The sequence below is a fragment of the Ovis aries genome, chromosome 16 (assembly GCF_016772045.2).
Source record: "Ovis aries strain OAR_USU_Benz2616 breed Rambouillet chromosome 16, ARS-UI_Ramb_v3.0, whole genome shotgun sequence".
Taxonomy (NCBI): domain Eukaryota; kingdom Metazoa; phylum Chordata; class Mammalia; order Artiodactyla; family Bovidae; genus Ovis; species Ovis aries.
The window spans coordinates 9,368,360-9,395,820 of record NC_056069.1 but is presented as its reverse complement, the minus strand read 5'-3'; the positions used below and the strand labels follow the sequence as shown (position 1 = coordinate 9,395,820).

The window sequence follows — 27,461 nt, the reverse complement described above, 5'->3', positions numbered from 1 at the left end:
GCCGCGCCCTCAGGGGCCCTTCGTGGTATTTCAGGTCCTGCCCCTCTCCGCCTTTCTCACTCCACTCTGGGCCTCCTGTTCTTTCTCAGACATGTCAGGCCCGTGGCCTCAGACTGGAATGCTCTATATAGCATCACTTCATTGAGGTCTGCTTGTCTCAGAGAGCCTTCCCTGACTATTTCTCATCTTTTCTGTCCCTTATCCTGTTCCACTATTCTTCTTGGCCTCTACTGATAACCTGAAATTTTATTTTTAATTTTTTGCTTGTTTTGTTCACTTGTTCATTGTCTCCTCTGCCAGGATGTAAGCCCCTGCAGATAAGAAGCCCTACTAGAGTCCAGGGCAGGGTCTTTGTCTTGTCCATCATTTCTTTAGTCTCAGTGCCCAGAACAGGGTCTGGCTAATTGGTTCTCAGAAAATAACAGACTGGCACAAGACATCTGACGGTGTATTGAACAGCACGTGTCACATTGTCATGGCATTAACAATGTTGAGAACCACTGTGTCAGTGAGTCATTTCAAAAAGTACATAATCAACTCTGTACTGTTTGCCAAAAGAGGATCATAGTTGCGTAAGCCTGTCCTGCCTCTGTCCTCAAGCGCACTTCCAGCTGCCACTTCAGGTTCCAGGACCATCCCCACCAGGGTTAATCGGCCTGGTTCTTTTCCTCTAAGCTTGGCAGAGCCATGCTGCATAAAGACGTTGTTCACTGCATTTCTGAAACCTAGAGATCTCTTGCCTCTTGTTCACTGTGCCCACTGCCAAAGGCATGATGCCCAAAGAGTGGGCAGTATTTAAATTTTTTTGCTAAATGAATGAAGTTTGTACAAAAGCAAGTCCTAGACAGAGAAGATGCAGTGTAAGTATTCTCTTAATAATTTTAACTTTTAACCAAACTGTATTGTTTTTCTTCATTAGCATTTACAAGGTTTCTTCTCAGACTCCACATCATTCAATATTTTGATGGATATGTTATTTATCAAAGGCAAATATAAAAGTAAGTATCACAATTTATGTTTGCTGAAAAATTCTGTCTTTGCAGGTAAAGCAGTTAGGAAAACCAATGGGCCATGTAAAAGTGACCCTTATATTCCTGATGAGTGGCTGAATTATGGAGACCCCATTCTTTAAATGTGGCTACCGTGCTGCATCACGTCATGACTTAAAACACCCCGGTTTTTACTTATGCTGCAGTGAAAATAGATTTAAAATATTAGTTCTTCCTGTATAATTTGATCATTTATTTTACAATTTAGTTAACTATTCAATGACTTTGAAAGTTTTTATTGTGCCGAAGCATACTTTTCAATACATGGGGCTAAACAGATTGAACTCTGGGAGTCAAAGTAGAGGGCTCTGAACTTACTTGAACGCATTCAACACTGGTGGTCCACTCCTGGTTCTTGGCAGGTGCATTGGAAGTACTGATTGAGATGAAAAACCAAGATCTGAAGTTCAACAAAGATACTTATGTCCTTGCTTTTGCAATTTGCTACAAACTGGTAAGACTGTCTTCCCTAAACTTTTAGAGCATTTTGGGTTGTGTTTGACAGAGGATTTATTTTTTTTTTTTTTTTCCTCTACAAATAAAATTCAGTTCCTCTGAAGTCTGTTTTCCATCTGGTGCAGATATTTCCATTTTAAATATGTTCATTTTTAGAAAACCCAAGTTAGCCATGCCAGACAGTCCTATCATGGGAAAGGCAATTTCATCAGCTTTCAGTCTTCTCTGGCATTTGTGCAGATAATGAGAGCAAGAATCAGGATGCCGGGTTCAAACTCTGTTCGAGAGTTGGTCCTCTGGACATTGCCAGACCAGTCATGTCTGAGGCCCTCTCCCCTGGAAGTCTTGGCATCCTTCAAGGGTGATCTCAAGGTCTGCTTTGTCCTCATCTGTGAATTCTTCTGTGATCACTGAGTTGGAAGTGACGTCTCGCTCTTGTGGTATCCCTTGATTGTGGTCTATTTGTAGTCAGAGACATGGCACTCATAACACTGCCTGATACACCAAGTAGACGCACATTCCATCCCCCATAGAGGGTACTCCTTAAAGCACCGTTATATGCCAGCACCGAACAGTGTCTGGTTCACAGCTGATCTTTAAAAAATGTATGTGACATTAGAAGAAATTATTTGATAATAGCATGACATAGATCCCTATTCTCATCACTATATCAGGATTGTTTCTGGCACATAGACTATTTCTTTATTACTTATTGAATGCACAAATGGTAACTGAAATACAGGGACCCAGGTGCCATGCATTATTGTACACATTCTTGCCGTTTTAACTGAACAAAACCTCCTTATACTGAAAATGAAGGAACACTAAGCAAAGTAGAATATGGGTATTGAAAAATTCCCTGAAAAATAAAGCAGTCTCAACTTTCCAAAGCAAGAGGGTCAGCTGGTTACAGGGAAAAGAAACCAACCTGGAAATTGAACATTGTGAACTCTAGTCTCAACTTTAGCAAGAACTGGTTTTGAAATTACTTACCTCATTTGTGAAAGGAAATGTTTGGATTCAGGAGTCAGCAAGCTTTTTCTTTAAAAGGCCAGATAGTTAGTATTTTAGGCTTTGGGGCTCTGCCACTTATGGTCCCTGTCACATCATCATCTTTAGTTTTACAGACCTTTTAAAAAAACGTAAGAGCCAGTCTTAGGTAGCTGGCTTTGGCCCCAGGGTCATAGTTTGCTGACTGCCAGACTGTGAGATGATCCTTTCCAACTCTACCACTTTATGACCTGTGCATCAGAGGCCAGTGCAACACGCGCTTGAGCATCACTTCCTCAGCACTATGACACCCAGCTTCCTGACCTTCTTTAAGATGTCTCCCTGAGTATATACTGAAGTGGAGAGAATTTAACTCTACTGCTGATGAAGGGCCAGAGGACTTTTCCAAGAATAACTCATTTCACTCAGTGGGGAGACGAGTTGAAACACTGGTCAGCCGTTACAGACTGCAAGTCAATTCGGGGAGCTGTCCTCTCTCATTAAATTCAGGTGTTCCTTTAGGATTTGAGTTGTGAATCACGTCATAACAGACACACACGTAGGTACAGAGCTGACGCTGCTGTCATAAGCCTCACCCACCATCAACACAAAGGAAGAGAATTCTGTTTCCCCCCTGCTGTCTGCTGGTTTGTGTATTGCTTATGTTGTTAGGTTGTTTGGGTTCTGTTTTCATGGGATTCTTTCATGATTTACATTCAAAAAAGTTTTCATGTTTTCACACATTTGACTTAAAATGGATATTTTTGGATTGGAAACCTCCTGAGGAAAAGCTGTGTGTTGCTGAGCTTTGCTCTGTCCTCTAACGTGGCTGAAGCAGGCTGACTCTTCACACTTGTCTGCTCTGGTACCTGTGTCTGAAACCAGCCTGCCTGGATGAAAAGTAATCCGAGTGTTTGCGGGCAGAGCCGCCCCCAATCAGAGAAACTGGCAAAGAGCTAAAGATGGAGTTCATTTAGATTTGAACTGCTAATGTGTAGCTAACTGAGCCTGTTTACGAAAAGTAAATGGAGCTCGATATGGAGCTGTCTTTTAAGTGGCTTCAGATAGGCTCCAGGAAGTTCTCCCAAACGGAAATCTGGAACACGGAGCACCGCTAATCAACTTACTAAACTCAAAGGTTTGTGACATTTATCCAGCAATCCTGTCTTCCCCAGGATAGCCCTGAATCTTTTCAAATCTGTACCACATTAAGAGAAGAAGCCCTAATCAAAGGAGAAATCCTCTCCAGGAGAGCATCCTGTTTTGCAGTGGCATTAGCTCTGAACCAGGTGAGGCTGTGGGGTACACATAAATGAACTGGGGGCAGGCAAGTTGGCTCCTCACGTGTTCCTGCTCTTCTTTCTTTACGCCTCTGACTCTCCGTAGGAAAAAGTCCCCATAAGGAGACCAGTGCCTTTGGTGCCATGGCAACCTGCCTCCAGAGAGTGTTTTCATTCATAGCTGAGGGCCTGACATGCACTGCTGTTTACATGGGACTAGGGGGGGAATCCTGTGGAAAATCAATGAGGGAGGCTGCACTCGGAGAAATTTCTCAAGTAATTAAAGTTTAAATTTCATATGATTCATTTGCTATGTAATGTGCTCAGAGAACCGTTTTAAATCTAAGGCTCTCCATGGTGTGTTGTCTAATAAATTCTTCAGGGGAACAGTATTCCTTGAGTTCCTGGTATTTAAAGTTATTTGTCTTTTTTTTTTTTTCTCAGTTTTTTTGTTTTACCTGAACTACAGTTTTGTCAGAAATAAAATTGTGAAGTGATATTTCCTTTCCTGGAGGTTTTCTTTGGCACTGTTCTCTCCTCTAGAGTGGTATGTTGCCATGGAGAAATCTGAGGCCTGCCTGATTTTTTTTCCCACTTCTGAGTCATCTGATCTTGTTCATTTTTCTCATTTCTGACCTTTATATCCATGGAAACATGTTTTCTTTGGGATTTCTTCATCTGTTGGTTCTCTTCTTTTTCTTGCTGTAATCCTTTCTTTTCCCCCCTCATATTGTCTCTAGATAGATCACATGCTGGTTCTTTTTTGGTTATTCATCACTGAAGAACATACGTCTCTCTTAGACCAGACATCTGTAGAAGACTCATGTCAGAAGAAACCCGAGCCATGCTGCCATGGTCTTGGGTAGCAGGCATTTTCTTTATGTATGGAGTTTTCTACAAATACGTATAGGCTTTGTTTCTGCCTGGCCAATGGGAATAGGCATGGAGGTGATTCTGAATGAAAAGTCTCTTCCCTACTGCTGCTATAAGTGACATACCATTCCTGCAAATATGGGTGATCTGTGTAAATTCTTTTTCTTTTTTTTTAACTTTATTTTTAAAAATTAATCTTTTTTATTGAAGGATAATTGCTTTGTAGAATTTTGCTGTTTTTTGTCAAACCTCAACATGAATTAGCCATATATATATATATATATATATATATCCCCTCCCTTTTGAAGCTTCCTCCCATCTCCCGCCCCATCCCACCCCTCTAGGTTAATACAGAGCCCCTGTTTGAGTTTCCTGAGCCATACAGCAAATTCCCGTTGCTTATCTATTTTATATATGGTAATATAAGTTTCCATGTTACTCTCGCCATACATCTCACCCTCTCCTCCCCTCTCCCCATGTCCATAAGTTTGTTCTCTATGTCTGTTTCTCCATTGTTGCCCTATAAGTAAATTCAAGACCATTTTTCTAGATTCCATATATATGTGTTAGACTATGATACTTATGTTTCTCTTTCTGACTCACTTCCCTCTGTATAATAGGTTCTAGGTTCATTCACCTCATTGGAACTGACTCACATGGGTTCCTTTTTACGGCTGAGTAATATTCCATTGTGTATCTATACAGCTTCTTTATCCATTCATCTGTCGATGGACATCTAGGTTGCTTCATGTTCTAGCTATTGTAAATAGTGCTGCAGTGAGCAATGGGATACATGTGTCTCTATCAACTTTGGTTTCCTCAGGGTACATGCCTAGGAGTGGGATTGCTGGGTCATATGGTGGTTTTATTCCTAGATTTTTAAGGAATCTCCATACCATCTTCCATAGTGGCTGTATCAATTTACATTCCCACCAACAGTGCAAGAGTGTTCCCTTTCTCCACACCCTTTAAAGCATTTATTGTTTGTAGATTTTTTGATGAGGGCCATTCTGACCAGTGTGAGGTGATATCTCATTGTAATTTTGATTTGCATTTCTCTATAATGAGCACATGGACATCACCAGATGGTCAACACTGAAATCAGATTGATTATATTCTTTGCAGCCAAAGATGGAGAAGCTCTATACAGTCAACAAAAACAAGACCAGGTGCTGACTGTGGCTCAGATCATGAACTCCTTATTACCAAATTCAGACTTAAATTGAAGAAAGTAGGGAAAACCACTAGACCATTCAGGTATGACCTAAATCAAATCCCTTATGATTATACAGTGGAAGTGAAAAATAGATTTAAGGGCCTAGATAGAGTGCCTGATGAACTGTAGAATGAGGTTCGTGACATTGTACAGGAGACAGGAATCAAGACCATCCCCATGGAAAAGAAATGCATAAAGGCAAAATGGCTGTCTGGGGAGACCTTACAAATTAGCTGTGAAAAGAAGCGAAGCGAAAAGCAAAGGAGAAAAGGAAAGATATAAGCATCTGAATGCAGAGTTCCAAAGAATAGCAAGAAGAGATAAGAAAGCCTTCATCAGCGATCAATGCAAAGAAATAGAGGAAAACAACAGAATGGGAAAGACTAGAGATCTCTTCAAGAAAATTAGAGATACCAAGGGAACATTTCATGCAAAGATGGGCTCAATAAAGGACAGAAATGGGCTGGACCTAACAAAAGCAGAAGATATTAAGAAGAGGTGGCAAGAATACACAGAAGAACTGTACAAAAAATATCTTCATGACCTGGATAATCACAATGATGTGATCACTCATCTAGAGCCAGACATCCTGGAATGTGAAGTCAAGTGGGCCTTAGAAAGCATCACTACGAACAAAGCTAGTGGAGGTGATGGCATTCCAGTTGAGCTATTTCAAATCCTGAAAGATGATGCTGTGAAAGTGCTGCACTCAATATGCCAGCAAACTTGGAAAACTCAGCAGTGGCCACAGGACTGGAAAAGGTCAATTTTCATTCCAATCCCAAAGAAAGGCAATGCCAAAGAATGCTCAAACTACTGCACAGTTGCACTCATCTCACATGCTAGTAAAGTAATGCTCAAAATTCTCCAAGCCAGGCTTCAGCGATACATGAACCGTGAACTTCCTGATGTTCAAGCTGGTTTTAGAAAAGTCAGAGGAACCAGAGATCAAATTGCCAACATCCACTGGATCATGGAAAAAGCAAGAGAGTTCCAGAAAAACATCTATTTCTGCTTTATTTACTATGCCAAAGCCTTTGACTGTGTGGATCACAATAAACCATGGAAAATTCTGAAAGAGATGGGAATACCAGACTACCTTACCTGCCTCTTGAGAAATCTGTATGCAGGTCAGGAAGAAACAGTTAGAACTGGACATGGAACCACAGACTGGTTCCAAATAGGAAAAGGAGTACATCAAGGCTGTATATTGTCACCCTGCTTATTTAACTTATATGCAGAGTACATCATGAGAAACGCTGGACTGGAAGAAGCACAAGCTGGAATCAGGATTGCCGGGAGAAATATCAATAACCTCAGATATGCAGATGATACCACCCTTATGGCAGAAAGTGAAGAGGAACTAAAAGCCTCTTGATGAAAGTGAAAGAGGAGAGTGAAAAAACTTGGTTAAAACTCAACATTCAAAAAGTGAAGATCATGGCATCCGGTCCCATCACTTCATGGGAAATAGATGGGGAAACAGTGGAAACAGTGTCAGACTTTATTTTTTGGGGCTCCAAAATCACTGCAGATGGTGACTGCAGCCATGAAATTAAAAGACACTTATTCCTTGGAAGGATAGTTATGACCAACCTCGACAGCATATTCAAAAGCAGAGATATTACTTTGCTGACTAAGGTCCGTCTAGTCAAGGCTATGGTTTTTCCAGTGGTCATGTATGGATGTGAGAGTTGGACTGTTAAGAAGGCTGAGCAACAAAGAACTGATGCTTTTGAACTGTGGTGTTGGAGAAGACTCTTGAGAGTCCCTTGGACTGCAAGGAGATCCAACCAGTCCATTCTGAAGGAGATCAGCCCTGGGATTTTTTGGAAGGAATGATGCTAAAGCTGAAACTCCAGTACTTTGGCCACCTCATGCAAAGAGTTGACTCATTGGAAAAGACTTTGATCTGGGAGGGATTAGGGGCAGGAGGAGAAGGGGACAACAGAGGATGAGATGGCTGGATGGCATCACTGACTCGATGGACGTGAATCTGAGTGAACTCCGGGAGTTGGTGATGGACAGGGAGGCCTGGCGTGCTGCGATTCACGGGGTCGCAAAGAGTCGGACACGACTGAGCGACTGAACTGAACTGAATAATAAGCAATGTTGAGCATCTTTTCATGTGTTTGTTAGCCATCTGTATGTCTTCTTTGGGGAAATGTCTGTGTAAGTCTTTTTCCCACTTTTTGATTGGGTTGTTTGTTTTTCTGGTATTGAGTTGTATGAGCTGCCTGTATATTTTGGAAATTAATCTTTTGTCAGTTGTTTCATTTGCTATTATTTTCTCCCATTCTGAGGGTTGTCTTTTCACCTTGCTTATAGTTTTCCTTTGCTGTGCAAAAGCTTTTAAGTTTAATCAGGTCCCACTTGTTTACTTCTGTTTTTATTTCCATTACTCTAGGAGGTGGATCTTAAAGGATCTTGCTTTGATTTATGTCATCGAGTGTCCTGCCTATGTTTTCCTCTAAGAGTTTTATAGTTTCTGGTCTCACGTTTAGGCCTTTCATCCATTTTGAGTTTATCTTTGTGTATGGTGTCAGGAAGTGTTCTGATTTCATTCTTTTACACATAGCTGTCGAGTGTCATCATTTATTGAAGAGGCTGTCTTTGCCCCATTGTATATTCTTGCCTCCTTTGTCAAAAATAAGATACCCATAGGTGCATGGGTTTATTTCTGGGGTTTCTATCTTATTCCATTGATCTGTGTAAATTCTTAGTTAGCCTCACATCTGCCATCAAAGGGATCCAGAGGTCTTGCTACTAGTCCTAAACCCTCCTACCACCGTTGTAAGGAGAAAGTGAGTACTTCTAGCTGTGCCCTCGCTTTTGAGGTCAACTCTGTGCTTCTTCTGGGATATGCAGCCATTTCCTCCTCTTACTCCTCCGTCCAGAGCTCACCCAAGCTCTACCTCCAATGTTTTTGGCAATGCAAACCTCTTCTTTGGTTTGAGGTTTCTGCTGTGTTCTAATTAGGCCAAAAATGGGTTTGCATTTCTATTTCTCAAACTTGCTTTTTTTTTTTTTTTTTGAGAGCTCATTCCAATGAGAGAGGGGACATGCCAACTTTATGCCTCCATCCTAAAAAGTGGAACTCAGGCAGGTTGTTAATACATTAAGAAATATGCCACAGTGGAAACATTTTACAGAATGTTCATTTTTGATTACTAGAAAACATTCTTTTCTCTGTGGACTTCAAAACCCTGGGGCACCATGGATAGGACTATTTTGACATCTTTAAATCATCTTTATTACAGCAGAGTAATGTTTATATGACTTGAGGGTCTGACTTGTTTTTCTTCCTTCTAGAACCAGGTGGCAAAAGCTATATCCATTTTTTCTCAAATCATGAACCCAGAAAGCATAATCTGCACTAATTTAAATGTAAGTAACTTGTTTATGGTTTTAAAGTAAGGCTTGAAATGTAATAAAAGGGTTTTTGTTTTTGTTTTTTGTCTGTGTACAACAAATGACTTTTGATCTCCCAAGGTCTTTATTCATTCTGTTCATTTATCAATCACTGTGTGAAAGTTATAGTAGAGCCCTGTGAGAGGCGTCAACATGAGCTTCCAGTTGTTTAGAAATAGGTGGGGAACACAGACATGCTCATCAAAGAGGTGGCTAAATGCTTCAGGTGTAACACAGGACTACAGAAGGCTGTCGGTTTAGAGACGGGATGGGCTCTGCAGTCTCTTCACTGAGACTCTAAGAAGAGCCTGCATGCTGACTACCTCCTATCCATGGTACCCGACTCACGGAGCCAGCATATCCGCAGTGCATAAAGTAGTGTCTAACCTGGTAAACACTCAGTAAATGCTCGCTATTCTCATTCTTACTTTGCCAGCCTACCGTGGCCTGTCTACCCAGTGAGTCATCCTCACCTTCTTGGGGCAATGAAAAGACTAAGAGACTCTCCTGTCATTAAAGACACACACAGCACCCACTCAGCCAGGCCCTGTTGAGGCCCTGCTTATATGCTGACTACATTTGTGTTGTGGGGAGTTGAAAAAAAAGCCCCTAGAACTTACAGTCTCCTGAAACATCAAGAGACCAAGATGAGGAAAACATTGTCAGAAGGACAGAAATGTGTGAACACCAAGATGCCCTGAGCTGGGATCGCAGGTCCTAGCCAGAGTGGTATTCCAGGCTGGGGAGGGAAGGGCCAGCCAGCAGGAGCTAAAGCCTGGGGAGGAGAGAAGTGCTGAGCAGGTTCTGAAGGAGGACAGGGCTGTGGGCTGGAGGGAGGGAGGGGAAAGGGCATTCTCTGTTGGGAGATTAATTTTGCTGAGGGTTCTAGTTTGCAGGTTAGTTTGTTAGTTCTCCTCCTAGCTCTGATTCCTTAGTCAAAGGTACTTAACCTCTATGGACCCCATTTTTCCTTTTGTCTGAAATAACACTAGTAATAATACCTTCTGTTATTATGAGAACTGAATAAATAATGCATATAGAGTAATTACCACAGCACACTTAGTGCATGGCATATAGTCAGTGTTCAATGATGTTTGCTAATACCAGTAGGATTTGTTTAAAATGAAATATGTTAAATAAAAAGGATTATTTATTTGTAACAAATCCTAGGACCTATGAATAGGAATTGGGCAGAACTCCAAGCGTCCATGCTTTTAGTTCTGCTCATAATTACCCTCAAATGTCATCCCCAGACCCGTGCCCAGATGACTTTCAAGAAAAGGACTAGATAAGCCTTTATGGTAAACTTTGGGTAACAAGTTCCAGCAAGAAGTCTGAGATAAGAAGACCATATATCTGACCATCAGAATGCTTACACAGGAGGGAAAGATGAATCTAGGGAACCAGAAAGATGGAGACAGTGATAGCAGAGAACCTGCCTTGAAAAAAGAGAAAGAGGTAGGTTTAGAAGGGAAGAGACTAAATATTAGAAAAATACCCTAACAGAGATCTTGTGGTTAGCAAAGGGCATGAGCCCCGAGCAGGGATGAGTGTCAATGCTCAGTTAAGAGGTCATCTGTAAAACCTGGTAATGGATCTGATATAAACTGGTGAATGTCATAAGAAAGGGAGAAAGAGCTCCCAGAACTGAGTTTACAAGGCATCAGTGGTGAAGCAGAAGAGGCATCAGCAAAAGGCAAGGGAGGAATAGCACCAGGGAGGGAGGAATAGCACTCTTGTCGACACCCAAGAGTGCTGACAGCCCAACGTGCCATCACCTTCTGCAGGCAGGCCCTGGCTGAGACAGGGCACTGGAGCGGAAACTGCGGGCCAGCCTGTGAAGCTCTCAGCTGCAGCAGATCTGGGAGTCCAAGATGGCAACGGTTCAGAGTCCAGAATCCCAGGTCATCTGAGCCAATAAGCCCAACAGACTAGGAAGCCAGATCTTTCAGCAGACATACATGTGATTTTTTTTTTTCCTTCTCTGCTTACTACCGGATGTGAATGGCTCTGGGTCTCTAAGTAGATATCTGCTTCTGAGAGCGTGCCTGCACTTCAGATGCACTCACCTCACGGCTGGAGAGCTGCAGAAGTGCTAGGGCTCCAGGCGGCTCACAGCGTCAGGTGGGGAGGCACCCAGGAGAGTGTGAGAGAGAAGGTTTACGTGGAGCATGAGTAGCTCTTCCTAGAGTTGAAGTTAGTGTGGGGAGATCATTAAGGGCTGGTGAGAAATGGAAGGCAGTGAGCTTGGCAGAATTTTCGTTTATTTTAGCTAAGGTACCATGTTAAGTACTTATATCTATTGGTTTGCTTTATAGAACATTGTTAGAACAGTATTTCTCCATATTATACATGTGGAAAATGAAGATTCAAAGGGTAAGGACGTTACCTAGGTTCGTCTTGCAGCTAATTAAACAAATCTGTTTGACTACAAAGCCTAGGGTTTCCCCACCACTCCAGACCTACAGAGATTAGCCCTCTGTGCCTTTTATCTAGGATTGGAGCAAACTGCTCCTCCTGCATAAGGAAGGGAACACAGGACTGGATTTTAAAAAATGAATCTGCTGTTGGTACACATATTCCATGTCCTTGAATTTACATTCCTCATCTGTTCAATCCTTGGCTCGCTCTCACAGTTGTTATGAGACTCTAGTAATGATTTTTTTTTTTTTCCCCCAAATGAGAAAGGCGTGGTAGAAATAAAACACGAGTCTGCCAAGGACTAAGTGTCCATCTCAGTCGGAAGAGAAATCCAGAGCATGGTAGGGAGTGCAGTCGTGAGCCAGGGCAGCCCAGCAGCTCCTCCTGGGGGAGCTAGGGGGTTAGGGGAGACAGCCAATACATGTGCCAAGAAACCTTGAATCGATCTTGAATATGAATCATCCCCTCCATGAACTAGGTCATGATATCCACTGTCCAGACACTTAGAGAGTTTTCTTGTTTAAAAATTGTCACTCAGGCAATTCTTCCAATGTCCTTTGTAAATTTCTCCTATTTCAATATGAGCTTGCTTCCTCTTCTTGGGGATGGTGAAAAAGAGATGGTTGCCATTCTCATGTTTAGAAATCTCTCAGATTTTGGGTCTCTGCTATTAGAGCAGGTCTTTAAAAAATAATTTATTGGGCCCTAGCTTCTCCAAGGCTGAGTCATCTACTTAGAATCCATAAGGGCGATTTGTTAACTATTCAGAAATGGAAACCTGACAAGTAGGTTGAATAGAGAGTCCGTTCAGTCAGTATCAGCAGAAATAAATGAAGTTGGTTTTTTTTTCCTGATCTTTAAAAATTCATGCCTTAGACTAAAATCTTTTCTTGCTGCCAGTTGGAATTTGAACTTACCTAATTTTTCCTCCTCACCCTAATTTTCTGTTCACTGAAATTTCTCCTGCTGCTGATACAGCCCAGAGGACCTGGTCTCCCATTTCCCAGCTCATGCTCGTTTCACACAGGTCTGACGGAGCACGCGATCTCACCGAGGCACATGCGTGCTGACCCTGACCTTCTTTCTGAACTTAAACTCATCCATCCCAGAAGAACCAGAGCCCCCTCTGGAGCATCGCTGCTCAATGTCAGAGGACTGCTTTTCACTTCCAAATATGTCTGAAAGTAGCAGAGGCTAACAAAGGGGAGTTTTCCACCAATTTTATTTGAATTCTAATCATCTCTGCAGAAATCTACACCCCTTTTGGAACTGAATTACTCTGCAGGGGAATTTCCAAGGGGTCAATTTCACTGCTTTTATCATTTATCTAACACAAGTGAATGTTTTAATGTTTGTTTCTCTACTCACGAAGGCCGCCCTAAAGTCCTAGCTCAGATGGGAAGTCTACTAGGCTGCCCAAGTAGGAAAGGAGGCAGGACTTATTATAATTTCCTATAAAACCCTTTGTGGCATCATCTCACTTAATATGTTTAAGAATTGCATTTGATTGGAAGCAGGGCAGACTCTAAAAATAACAAAAGTCTATGCAGATAAGAGGCTTTCCTTTTCTTCCAAGTAGAAAACCAGAGGTGGTCGCTATAGGTCTGGTATGACGTTCCATAATGTCATCAGGGACCTGACCTCTTTCTGTGTCTCCACACTGCCATCCTAAGCACATGACTGCCATCCATTACATCTGTTCCAGCAAGAAATAGGAGAATGCAGGAGGACAGAGAAGTTGGTCCCTTATTGTAAAGCAGTTATCCTCCAAAAAGAAAAAAAGAATGCTTCCCCAAATGTCTCACCCAACAACTGGCAGTAGCATGTTACTAGCAAGAGCTTAAGCCCATGGCCACATCTAGTTGCACACAGACCTGAGAAATACAGTTTTTGAGTTCTATACATGACAGCATCAGTTATCAAAAAAAAAAAAAAAAAAAAGGAAAATGGATGCTGGTTAGAAAATTAGCAATCTCTACCACACTATGCTATTCTACTTCAAATATAGCAAACTTGAAAAAAGAAATGCAAATTTCTGCATGTTCAGGACTTCTGTTCCCTTTTTTTGGTCAAAGGTGTCCAGTGACTTGTTAACATTTCTTGAGGTCTCAGAAAATCAGAGGGGCAGGAACTGTTCTTTGAGTAGTTTTTCGTAACCAAAATTCCCCCTGCTCCTTCCTAATTCAATTTTCCTAGCCTTTTGTTTGAAATCTGTAAGATGAAAGCAAAGCACTGTACCCTGATTTAGCTTTTCTAATTGTACCCTGAGACTTCAGTTTGAGACAAGCTCCTAGCTTTAAATTTTCTCTTTGCCTTTCATCAGTAACCACCTCATCTATGTTGCCCTTCATCAATACAGTTCAAGGTACTGAACCTCATTCTTGAAATCCCTATTGAATCAGAGATAGCTGCTGGAGGCAAGAGAGAAGCTGGGAAAGAACAGCTGAAATCTTCCAGATGCATATCACTGGAAGTTTCTAGCATGAGCTCCAGGAGGTTTACCCTTGCAAATTGCTTGGGGACCTACACTCCCTTTCTCATTTCTTATTGAGAGTTTGCTCAGTGCCAGCCACTGCAGATGTAGCATCAACGAGATAAGACTTGTCCTTGGCTTTGACCCAACAGACCACTGCTAACCAAATTGGGATTGGTTTTTATTAACAAAACAGTTTGAGAACTATTAAGACTTAGAGATTTTACTCCACTTCCAGGCTAGTAAGTCAGCCTGCCACAGTTTCCTGGATGCTGTTAGAGAGCATGAGACACCAAGAGATGAAGGATGGTTTGCAACTCAGGGCAAGAGCAGCAGCCAGAGGATGAGCATCTTTGCTTCAGCTTCTTGAGCCCAGTTCCCACAGAGCAACATGAAGAGGTCCATGCGTCTCTTGCACACACAGGGGTTTACGTTTTAAGAGAGGAACCATGAACTTGGAAAACTCAAATCTCTTAAAATGGGCAGTAAGTATACCTGCCCTCAGCTTTGCATTAAACACTCTCTGTCCTCCCACGCCGCTGGTTGTACAGAGAGCCTTGAAAATACAGTCTGGACTAACGGCAGTCAGTGCTTCCACCTGACTGTGAGAAACCCATGGGGTGTTCTGTCCTGACAAAGAATTCTGCCTGTGTTCTGAACACTAAACTTAGATCAGGTCCTTTGGAGTTAGGCTTTGTGGGGTCATTTCATTCTGTTCTGTAGAACCAAAGATAACCCCTCATCCTGATTGTATGTTCAGCAAGCATACAATATTATAAAATGGACTAGTAAGAAAATTTAGCTACTTTTGTATAAAAATGGAACATCTCTTTCAGAAAATCTCTTTCCTAAAGATAGAGAGCCTTAAAAATGTTTGTACCTTTTGATTTTATAATTTCACTTATGGGAGTCAAGTCTAAGAAAGTAACAATTTTTAAAAATACCTGAACATTTATTGATAAAGATGGTATTGCTCTGTTTGATGCATTACTTATATGATGGATTGCTATGCATTCATCATTAAAGAAATGAGGTTTTATTTTTTTCTAAAACTTCCTGATGCTATGAGAAAGTATTCATTTCATAATAATTGATCAAGAAGCAGAATTGGAGAAATTAATAGATTTGGAGGATAATACATGAGATTATAAACAATGGTTAACATTAGTTGGTGAATTCTGAATTATTCTCGTTTTCTTTAAACTTTACCATATTCTTCAAATTACACCAATGAACATTGGTAATGGGGTGCAGCGGAAATGTGTTCTTTTTTTCCAGTATGTTAATTGTATATGATGGAAAGTAGTTAGTGGTATCATTTTGAAAGCCAAGTACAGTACCCAGTTTGATAACTATAATGTAAATAGGAGGGCCTCATTAAGACTTTAATCAGCTTCCACTTTATGCTTGAACAATCTCTATGCTTGCAATTTCCTAACCAAAAAAGTTAAAAAGGTAAAGGAATCTTTTGCCCCAGAGCCAGTCTTACGAGATTGTCTGATTGTCATATTCTCTGACTACAGAGGAAATAGGAAGAAACTCATAGTAATGTTTACTGAGGACCTCCTGTATGTTGATGTTTAATGTTCACAGTAACACAAAATGTGAGCTGTAAAGGTATTTTCCTCATTTTACAAAAAAAGATATTAAAAGAGAGATCGAACACCTGGCAAGACTCACTGAGCTATAACTGCCAGTGCCAGGGTTCTGACCCAAGTGTGTCAGAGTGCAGGATCCCTGTCCTCTCCATTTCTGCCTTGGGACAAGTTCCGAAGCTGTGGTGTTTTTATTAGCTATTGGAAAACATGTTTTTTGGCTGGTGGGCATTCATCAAAGCACTTTTGAACCTGTGCACACAAATGATTTGGAAATAGCATGAAAAGCATAGGCTTTCATGCTGCTACTGCTAAGTTGCTTTCAGTCGTGTCCGACTCTGCGACCCCATAGATGGCAGCCCGCCAGGCTCCACCGTCCTGGGATTCTCCAGGCAGGAGCACTGGAGTGGGCTACCATTTCCTTCTCCAATGCATGGATGCATGCTAAGTCGCTTCAATCGTGTCCGACTCTGTGCAGCCCCACAGACGGCAGCCCACCGGGCTCCGCCGTCCCTGGGATTCTTCAGGCAAGACCACTGGAGTAGGCGGCCGTTTCCTTCTCTCACAGGGCGCGTTTCTCAGTGCTGATTACAGGCTCAGTTTCATTTCTCTTGTTTCTTCTTTTTATTCAGATTATGATCCATATCCAGTCAGATATGTTGGAAACTCTAATAGACATATTAAAGGATGCCACAGAGGGAAATCGGTCAAGATTTGTGAAAAGACACGTATTCTCAGAAGAAGTGGTAAGTGCGGTTTCTGCAGGATTCAGGTGAAGGCGCAGGAGCACTCTCAGAGGCCCACTTGGTGCCTTAACCCTGCGGGCCGCCTCCTTACAGAGCCTAGTAAATCCGGCCGCCTCTCGGTCATTCCTGCTGTAAGACTTCCACATGTGAGTGCAAAGACTTCCCCTCTAACACGACGTGTCCTCTGAAATTCTAGGAAAACTCGTTTCTTCTACATTGTTCGTTTCCCCACACTGTGTTATGAGTGTCAGCTCTTTTTTTGTTTTTCTTTTTCCTTTCTCCTCAAGCATCCAATTCCTTCTCCCTATTCCTTACTCTGAGTTGATGACCTTGCTTCCTGTCACGCAGAGGTGACAGAAGCAATCAGAGGAGACCCGCTGCCCCACTGACACCTCCTTGCCCCTCTCCCGCACCCGCCGTCTTCCCTCCTGAAGCTGTGGCGACTGCAGAACCTGGGAGCCCAGCCCCTCTGACCCCGCCCAGGGCCTGAGCCCAGAAGTGGTATCACCTTCTTCTGAGCATCATCTCTATCGCTTGCCCTCGCTGTGAATCATCCCACAGGCAAACAGTAGGCTCTAATCTCTCATCCTCAAAAAGAAAAAAAAAAACAAAACCAAAAATACTCCCCTACTTAAACAAGTGAAACGATACGGCAGGTGTTTAGATAGGAAGAGGCAAGCTCATAAAGTCAGCCCTTCCCAAGCTGATGTGATAATGTAACATTCCAATAAAAATACTATAGGTTTTTCCTGTAGTTAAGGTTTAGTAGAAAGAGCAAACTAGCGAGAATAGGTGGGAAAACTCTGTGAAAGAAGAGGTGCTAGACCTGCCAGATATGAAACCAGAGTAAAGCTTCTCTAAGCTCCTGAACAGACCAACTGAGGGAACCATATAACTGTTTTGCAAGATTATAAAATAAAATTAAATAAAAAGCAATTTCGAAACACTGAGAGCAAAATGAAACAAATGTCATACTTTTGTTTTAAAGAGGAGTTATCGCAAGTCATGTGAAACTAGTAGTTTGTACATTGCTAGTCATATAAAACCTAAAAGGGGGAAAGAGACGGTAAAGAAACCATTAATTATTGGCAGGGGTCACTTTGTTGGTAATGATACTGGCGATGTCGTTTTGACTAATCCAGGGACCTGTTGGTTGGTCCTCCACAGTTTTTCTCCCTCTTCCCCAGCCTTGGGCAGCTGGGTCCTGGCTGGGTCTCAGCTGGCACCCGAGATGGCAGGTTGGCAGCAGAGCACAGTGGCAGCGGCCTCCCCTCTGCCACACGGCGGCCGTCCTAGCCCTGTGCCCGCCCTCACCCCCAGCTGAAGGCTGGCAGAGGGAGCCTGTGGAGAAGCTAACTGGTCATGATTAAATGTAAAGATCTATCTGAGATCTTCACTCTTGGTAGGTTGTGACTTACCTAAGCCTTTTTGGAATATGTTTAGAAAAGCAGGGAGACCAGAGATGTACGCTGGCCTTAACATACACAGTCGTGTGCAAGTGTGTGCAGCACTGACACGACTTCCACGTTCTCACTAGCACTCATGTTAATCAGCCCTTCCCTTAGACCTGGCCCATCAATATGCTGCCCAGATTACAATCCCATGGACCGTATAGTCCATGGGGTTGCAAAGAGTCGGACACGACTGAGCGACTTTCACTCCACTTTACTTCAAAGCATCTAGACAAACTTCACACTGGAAAATACGGATGGTTTTTCTCTGATTTTCCCCCTCTAAGCCTATAAGGCTTAGAAAGCTCACCCTCTGGTTCACTGTGTCCCCTGGTTGCTATGAGGCCACTGGGGATCTGCTTGAGAACTGAATTGATCCCTAAAACTCCAGCAGCTTTTGAGCTAGTTCTAAATATCAAGAATGTTGTTATATCATTAAAGAGAACTAAAGTAAGTAAAATGGTGATTTTGTTCAGAAGGTAGTTTCACATTCTAATTCTGAGTTCACCCATTTCTACAGACTTAAATCCCATTCATATACTTACGATGCTAATATTCACACCCCTGGTCTAGACCTTGCCCCCATGCCTCAGACCCTGGATGTCTGGCAGACACCTCAGTTTTGCCTGAAACACAGCTCTAGGTCTTCCCTCCCTAAATCTCACCCTCCCGTCTTCCCCATATCAGACAGTGACCACCCCCACCACCAGGTTACTAAAGCCCAAACTGGAAAGCTATCGCTGATGCCTCCCTCTCCCCTTCAACAATAAATCCTTTCAGTTTAATCTCCAAAACAGATTTCTAATATTTACGTCTACTTCTCCATCTTTTCTATACATCTCTTAGTCTAAACCATCACCTGCCTGATGATGGGCACCCTTGGATTAGTCCCCACATCCTTGTACCTCTAGTTCTCCATACAGCCTTTTTAAATCCGCATCAGATAGGTCCTCGTTTGGACCCTCTGATGGCTTTTAGAATAATTCCAAAAAACTTATCACGAGCTAGAAAGCCGTACATCATCTGGCCCTGCCTCCTGCTCTTACCGTTAAATTGGACACACCCGATTCCACACTCTTGCCCTCCTTTCCTTGGTATGTTTCACTGTGTAGTGTGCGCCACTTGAACCTCTCCCCCTTTTATAAAATATCAGGGATGGTTTTCGAGTACTAATCCGAATGTTGTCTGACGCTTGTGGGATCCCTTATCGTCATCATGCCTCTGCCCCAGTATCCTCATTTTTACCACTTCAGTGCACACTCTACTTTATTTTGGCATGTATATCTCTGCTTCTTGGAGGATAAAAAGAACAGGAAGAAGTCTTGCAGGGATGTAACTATACACTCTTCTTGCTTTTTTTCAGCTGGTCAAAGTGAGGGAAAAAGTGAAGGATGTGCCCACTCTCCTGGCCAAATTTGATGAGCTTAACAAGAAACTGCACACAAATGGACAGGTCACCGCATACACTTTGGATGCCCTGCTCTGCCACACCCCCAGCGACAGGCAGTCCCACACAGTGCTGTTAAACAAGAGGACAGTCAGCCGTCGGACCTTCCAGCCACTCAGCCAGTCCCTGTGGGCTGAGTAACCCTGGGTGCAAACTTCCTGTGGGTCTGAGTTGGAGGGGGTCTGCCTTCAGTGACTCACTGGCTTCCTAGGAAATCAGGCATTGTATTCCAGTGGACACTATACGAATCAACACTTGGTCTCCTCCTTGAATTTCCAAGTTCACTGAGTGCTGGCATGCTGCCTTGAGACATTCATATTTTGTGCCGCCATGAAGATCTAGACACAGGAAGTGGAAAGCTTGGCTCCTGAAGGAAGGAGGCTTCTCTGTGAAAAGGGCTGAGGATCCTTGAAGGAACATGGCCACGGGCTCCAGTCCAGCTCCCAGAACCGGCGTGGAACCCAATAAGCACTAGCAGGAAGGAATGTCACTGTAAGTGGCCATCTGACTAGTTTTCAGGGGAGTAATTACTTGCAGAATATAGCCTTACTGAATTAAGGAGGTCTGAAACCCTACGCTACCATCCTGGAAAACAGTCCAGGATTTTCTCACTGCTTCTGTCATTGTTACCTGTGACCCTGGACAAGACACCAGAGCCCTCATTTTTCTAGCTGTAAAATAATAGTGCCTATGTCACTCTGCATACTGTTTTGAAATTTTCACTTCAAGGTTCAGTAGGGTCAAGTTTTTTTCAAAAATTAAGAAATTGAAAGTGTCCTGAGAAAACGTTTTGTTTTTTCAGCAGGACAAACAAAACCAGAATTTAACTCTCAGAACTGATAATAAGCCAAAATTCAGATGGTTATCACTTTGGTCATTGGCAATCTAGGTGCTTTTCAAAATAAAAGTCAATATAACCTCATATCGCTCTCTGTATTCTTCAGTTCTCTATATAAGCCATAATACTTGGTCCTATAGTTTGTCTCATTTGTTAATGGTTTTCTCTTTTCTCTCCTTGGATGCTTTATTTTTATTTTTTAAATGGATACATCATGACAGCAGGTCAGAGCTTCCCTGCAGAGACCTGTCTCTGGAAGGTTTGCAGCCCAGCCCCTGAGGGGTCATGCCTTTCCTGAGGGCTCCACGGTGCTGCGACCTCCCAGCCATCTTCCTGGAGCGCTGCAGACTCCCTATTCAGTGCTGCCTCTAAAACCAGGGCTAACTCTCACTTGATGTTATTCTGAGGCGAGAACTGTTCACAGAACCAGAAGTTCTCAGAGTAGGAGGAATCTTCTAAGTTTCCCCTTCAGGTCGAGGAAATGACTCGTCCAAACTGGCATAAGTAGTCTCAGGTAGAGCCGAGATTAAAATCCAGATTCCTAGTCTGCTGCCCGCCCCGCTGTGCCACACTGTGTCTCAGAGAAGAAAGAAGGGGCTCAACAGAGCCCGGGCGTTGGGGGCTCCCTGACTCACCGTGCGGCCAGGGTTTCCCCTCACTCTCCTTGTGTGTTAAACAGGGATAATAGTAGCACCACCCCGTAGACTTGCTGTGAGGATGGAATGAGGTAATAAAGGCAAAGCAAACAGTTTTGCCTGCACAAAGTAAGTGCTGTATAACCGTTAACTGTTATGACTACATTCAGAGTTTTGCACCTAGCTGAAGAACTATATATATAAACACATGAGTTCCTCCTCCTATTTAGAAATATCAAAAGAATTTCTTTAGCCTATGCTCTGTGAAGCATAAGCTTCATTTAAAGAAAATTCTCTGCCTTCATAGAATCTTAATTACATCTTACATGAGTCTGGTATTTTGTAAAAGAGAAAAGCATTTGAATTTCTCTGTCTTCAAAGTCTTGGGAAATAATAGGGCATGCTTCCTGTCCCTCAACTTATCTTTTATCTTCTCCAGCATCCATGGAGAACATTAAAATGCCCTGGGTGAATGTGGCCTTGGTTGTTAGCTAACAACTATTCATTAGCCAAAAAAAAAAAAAAAAGAAGAATTTTGTGAACAATGAATAGGAGCCATGACCTTCCTTAGCCTTGTTGCTTTGAGTCGCCGGTGGCTGTGGTTTTCTGTGGACTCTGAAACCGGGCTCTTTGACCTCTTCCCAGAAGTCTTACTGATGGGCAACTCAATACTGAGGTAACTGGTGTGTATAATGTTCTACATCAAAATAATTGAGGACTCTGAAGACTTAAAAAAAAAAAAAGTATGCTCAGTATACAGTGACCATTTCTTTAAAACGGTAGTTTCTTTGAAAAACAGTGTTTCTCTGTGATCAATAGTTTACCTAAAGCATCCACATACTTTCCAGTATTTAGTGCCAACTGGGAAGCCCAATCTGCCTAAAGCATGTACTTATTCTATTAATGAGAATATTTGATGGACAGAAATCTTCTCCCCCAATTCTATTACGTGCCTTTGTAGATTATTTTCACTTACTGTAAATGTCTGTTGCTACAGAAGCCAAAAATCATGGTGAGTACAGCTGCGAAGGAGATGAAAAGATATCTCCCTAATTGGGTGATACCAAGGCAGTGGTCTGGTTACTGCTGTGTCAAAAACACTCCAGAACTTAATGGCTTAAAACAAGACCAATCAGTTCATTAGAATTGATGGGGCCCAGCCAGGTAGTCACCTCAAAGACTTCTCCAGTTAATGTTCCTGGCAGTCGATGCCTCAGCTGGGCTGGAGCCTGGACGTCCACACGTAGCTCCCTGACGGCACAGTGCCTGGTACTAGGGAGTGAGTGTCCCCAGAGGGCCAGGCAGAAGCTGTAACTTTCATGACCTAGTCTCAAAAGTCACTGCGCATCACCTCCACTCAAGTCCCGGGCCCAGCCAAATTCAAGGATGGGAGCACACGTTCCGCCTTTCAGTGGTGCTGAGGTCAAAGAATTCACAGACACGTTTTAAACTACCACAGGTGGTTTTTCCAGCAAGCTTTTTAAATTTGTCCTTTGCCATTGCTGCTTCCCTAATTAAAGTCACCATCATCAGTCATCTGCCTCTCAGCTCTTCTCTCTACTGAAGCCACAGCGCGGTTTTCAAAACAGATCTGACCTCCAGCCTGTTTAAAGCTCCTGAGGGCTCTTCGTGTCCCTCCAGGTGAAGCGGAGAGTCTAGCATGGCGTAGCTGGCCTTTTGGAATCTGGCCCCGGGTTTGCCCATCCAGCCCCACCCCACACCACACCCCTTCTTCCCTCCCACCCATCTTTAAGGTCATAACTTAGACATCTTTTCAGCTAGGAAGTTCTGGATCCAGCTACCCCCCTCAAGTCTAGGTAAGGGGACCTACCTATGTGTCCCTGTACTTCACTCATCAACACACTTATCACACTCCTGTTTTGCCTGTTTCCATTTTTCACTAGATTCAGGGGCCACATTTATCTTATCCCCCTCTGTGTGCCTGGTGGCGCTTTAGTTGCTAAGTTGTGTCCGACGTTTGTGACCCCATGGACTGTATCCCACCAGACTCCTCTGTCCATAGGATTTTCCAGGCAAGAACACTGGAGTGGGTAGCCACTTCCTTCTCCAGGGGATCTTTCTGACCCAGGGATCGAACCTGGGTCTCCTGCACTGCAGGCAGATTCTTTACCAACTGAGCCACCAGGGAAGATTCAGGGGCCACATTTATCTTATCCTCCACTGTGTGCCCGTAGGGAACGTGTTGGAGGATGAGCACTCACTTAACTCACTACCTCATTCACATTGTGTCACCTCCTGGAAAGACTGCTTTTTCTCCAATGCTATCCACTTAGTCCCACTCATTTAGACCGAGCTCCAAGCTTTTGCTCAGCCCATTATGTATCCCTTTCTCCTCCCATCTAAAATGCCTTCATTCTCTCTCTATTCACTCTTTTCTATCCAACTCATGCGTCATCTCTTCCAGAAGGCATTCTCAAGCTATAGAACCCATATGGATTCTCCATCCATTAACTCACCAAATCCATATTGAGCATCTACAAAGGACAAGGCACTATTAAAGCCCCTTCAGTTGCCACAGGGTAAAGACTGACATGATCCCTTTCCCAAAGCAGGACATTTTATCCTGCCATGAACTTAAGGACATTTTGATCAAGGCATTTGCTCTTTGCTTCTATAGATAATACTCATGACAGACTGATCAAAATCCTACTGAAGGGTAGATAGACTTCATAGTGAAACTGACCAATCCTGGGCCGTTTCTGCTAACAGTTTTGTTGAGGACACCCAAGAAATTAATACAAATTTCAATTAATTCATATTGAATATTATTTGGAAATTATAATGGGGAGGTAAAGATTTATCTGCTATAATTCAGGTGGGTAAAACTGTAGATTTCTCTATTTCTCAGCAAATGAACAAAAATTTCTTATTCATTGTCTGGTTATACTGAGAACCCAAGAGAGGAATTCATGGGAGATTTGATCTTGGTTGAAGGATATTTTTAAGCTTCGTTTTAGATAAATATGTGATCTTTCTGGATGTCTTCCTCTTATCCCTTTTCAGAGCCTTGAGGACAGCTGAGGAAAGGCAATGTCTGTCAAACTGTAGCAAGCATGAACGTCACCTGAAGAGTTTGTTCAAATCCAGAAGGCTGAGCCCCACCTCCAGAACTTTATTTTATATATATATATATATAGATAGATAGATAGATAGATAGATATATATAGGCTGCACTGGGTCTTCAAGGCAGCATGCAGGCTAATTGTTTCACTCGGGCTTAGTTGCCACAGCGTGGGGGATCTTAGTTCCCTGACCAGGGATCGAACCTGCATCCCCCTGCATTGGAAGGCAGATTCTTAGCCACTGGACCACCAGGGAAGCCCCCACCTCCAGAATTTCTGAATCCACGGATATGGAGTAGGGCCCAAGAATGCATTTCTAAGACACTCTCAGGTGTTGCTGTTGCTAGTCTAGAGACTGCTCTTAACCACTGTGTTAGAGGAAGCTAGTGTTTCTTCATGTGCATGGGAAAAGTTCAGGCTTCAGATGCGATCTCCGGGTCCTCTCTGGTCTCTGCTGCAAGGAGGGAAGAGCAGGGAAGTGTGGCCTTGTCCCTGGACTCTGGAGACGGTAACTGCTGAAGTCATGCCAGTGCCCATGAGGCACCCTGAGTTCTGTGCTTCTGCCACTTGCCTCTACTCATAAGGACCCTCACTCGGCTTGACCCTCCCAAGCCCTACAATGGATTCAGTGAATCAGGAGCCCCAGGGCATTATGATTTAAGACAGTGGAAAGTGTGTCTATTTAGTGATTTCAAATCACCAGTATTAGTGATAGTGTTAGTCACTCAGGCGTGTCTGACTCTTCCAGATCCCATGGACTGTAGCCTACCAGGTTCCTCTGTGGAATTATCCAGGCAAGAATACTGAGGTCCGTTGCCACTTCCTTCTCCAGGGGATGTTCCCAACCCAGGGATCGAACGCCGGTCTTCTGCATTGCAGGCAGATTCTTTACCATCTGAGCCACCAGGGAAGTCCACCAAATTATATACATATCCATATAAAACTAGAACAACACGTGGTACAATAGCCCTGCACTTAACAAAAACTAACCCAATATTCAAATTTACATCATAACACTTCTATCTACAGACTTGGCAAAATGAAAATCAGTACATAAAATAGCTATTTAAAAATATCACAATCGCAGAAGCTCTGATTAGTAAAATCCGATATGCATTATGCATAAAAATGTGTGGTGAACCATTTCATTGTGAATGGATCTCAAAGGAAATAGTTCAGAAAAGTACAAACAGATTTTTTAAAAGGAAATGGTTTGACTGTATTGCACAGAAAACTGATCACAAACTAAGCTGGCTTAAATGGCATCACTTTAAAAATACCTTCGGAACAAAAATTGAATGGTATTGGTATACTTCTGTTTGAAATATTTTTTATTCATTAACATGGTGTTAAGAACAAGGGGATCACAGATGCCCTCTGTTCTCATGGAATTTGCATTCTCCAGGAGGAACAGACGCTAAATGGATGACAGCACAAATGACCACATGATCACATGATCACATGATCGACTAGTCCAGAGGGAGACTCGTATCACCCTGTGGCTAGACAGTAAGCCGCGCATGTGCCTGCACGCGCATGCGCACATACACGCACACTCAGCGGAGGACCTTTTCTGGTCTTTCATAGCAACGATTGTCTATGTTACTCACTCTGATACACAGAGTACGTTGCCTTGCGTTGTTACCGAGCCTTACAGTATATCTAGTATCTCTGGAAGGATGGAGTATTCTGTATTGTCTTGTGTGACCCCAAAGTACCTGTGTAGCATGATACTGTACATACAATGAGCCGCTAACGTTTTTTGAAGGAATGAACTAATTAATGGCAGAGTTCAGTTAATATGAACCACCTGCCCGATATGCTTTAAGTATCTCACAACTTGCTCACAAACCCACGTCACTCTTTCTATCCCAGTTTTACAGCTGTCAGAGTCCAGACACAGAGAAGGGGACGGCTGGAGAAAGCGGTGCGGGCTGATCGGTGTGTTGCCGTATAGGCCGAGCCCCTCTATCTTCCAGCTCTGATGCGTGGATTTCCCACCCCCACCCTCAGTTTACTGCCCAGCCCTCAGCCAATCTGAGACAGAAGTAGCCTGGAGCAGGGGCTGGGCGCGAGGGCTCCAGGTGGAACTTCCAAGCTGCTAATAAAGGAGGATCAAAAGGCTGCTGACTGCCCACCCCACCCAGCTGCCTGCCTCGCTCTGGTGACCTTTCTCCTGAGGGCTGTGGACTCCAGGGGCCTCAAAGGCACCATTACCGCCATGATCAAAGGTGGGGTTGGGGCAAGAAGGCTCAGGGGGAAAACAGAACATCATGCTTGGCTGCTAATCACTGCCCTGCAGCTGCAACCCTCCAAGGCTGGGTGAATCAGGACAGGTGAAGAAGGCCTCATTTAATCAGGCTCTGAGAGGAGAATGCACGGGGACCCTGAATGAGGCCCAGAAGGCATCAGGGAATCCTGTGTGTCACCTGTAGGCCTGCCTGGGCAAAGGCACGGAGGGATAAATGATGCATATATCTCTCATTTTCCCCCATGCGCTTTTCCCTGCCCTAAGTCAGGCAAGCGACTCACTCAGAAGAGCCCAGCATTACCACATTACTCAATCCCCCAAACCTCCCTCACTCCCAGGCAGCAAGATAATCTCATCAAATTACAAGTGACATCACAAAGAAGGAAGGCAGAAGCCCCACCAGGCGACTGCTCTGTAGCTCCATTCCGTCTGAATCCATGAAGGTGGGTCGCACACCTGGCCCCATGCAGCAGAACCTCCTGCTGTGTCCCACTCCACCCCAGAGGGGCACATTATGCAGCCCTTTGTGTTCAAGAGGATTAAGGTGACCTTCAGTTTCACGACTAGAAATTACTGGATTGATAGCAGGTAGTTTAAGGAGTCTGTTCTGGTTGCAGCAGGTGGCAGGATGGCCTAATGCTTGGGGAGGCCAAAGACAATTCCACACAAACGCTGCTCACTGAGAAGGCAGGAGAGCACCAGGCAACTCCACAGGAGGCTTTGGGGCTGTAGGGTTTGTACCCGCCCCCCATAGAAAACTGTAGAGAGCAGAGAAAATGCCGTTTCCAATTTACATTCGTACAGTGGCTTCTTTGCCCCTTTGCTGCTCCAGTGACAAGAAATTCACAGCTACAACAAAAAGGTTTTGTATGCTAAAGTTCATAAAAGAAAAACAACTAACGCATGACTTACCGTTTGTTAGATCCTGCGCAAAGCACTTTGTATACAGCATCTCACTTAACCATCATGTAAACTCCACGTAGGACTGTTAGCCCATTTCACAGATGAGGAGCCGGAAGCTCAGAGATGGAACAGCAGGGAGCCGGCGAGCACAGATAGTCTGGCGCCAGGGCTCAAGTTTTAACTCCGTCTGGGTTCTCTTGCTCACAGGGTTCTCTTGCTCACAGGGTGGCTGTGCGTTCGCGTGTGCGTGAGTGTGTTTGCACATGCGCGTGTGGGCCATCTTCAGACATGGTTTATATTGTTGATACAGTAGAAGCCTGTAGGGGCCTCTGAGCGAAGAAGG

At 43.5% G+C, this 27,461-nt stretch overlaps 1 protein-coding gene across 4 annotated transcripts in view; it reads left to right on the top strand.

Moving 5' to 3' along the window:
- PTCD2 (pentatricopeptide repeat domain 2) overlaps nt 1-20,330 on the top strand; it is a 31,639-nt gene extending 11,309 nt beyond the window's left edge. For 2 of the 4 annotated variants that reach the window (XM_012096780.3, XM_042233695.2), the window contains 6 exons: nt 920-998; nt 1,412-1,503; nt 3,671-3,784; nt 9,177-9,251; nt 16,397-16,510; nt 19,325-20,330. In XM_012096780.3, coding sequence (XP_011952170.2) covers nt 920-998; nt 1,412-1,503; nt 3,671-3,784; nt 9,177-9,251; nt 16,397-16,510; nt 19,325-19,549 — 699 coding nt within the window. In that variant the 3' untranslated portion in view covers nt 19,550-20,330. Of the gene's footprint in view, nt 1-919; nt 999-1,411; nt 1,504-3,670; nt 3,785-9,176; nt 9,252-16,396 lie in introns of all 4 variants that reach the window. The other 2 variants (XM_042233694.1, XM_060400324.1) reach the window with 2 other exon arrangements.
- Nucleotides 20,331-27,461: the final 7,131 nt, after the last annotated feature.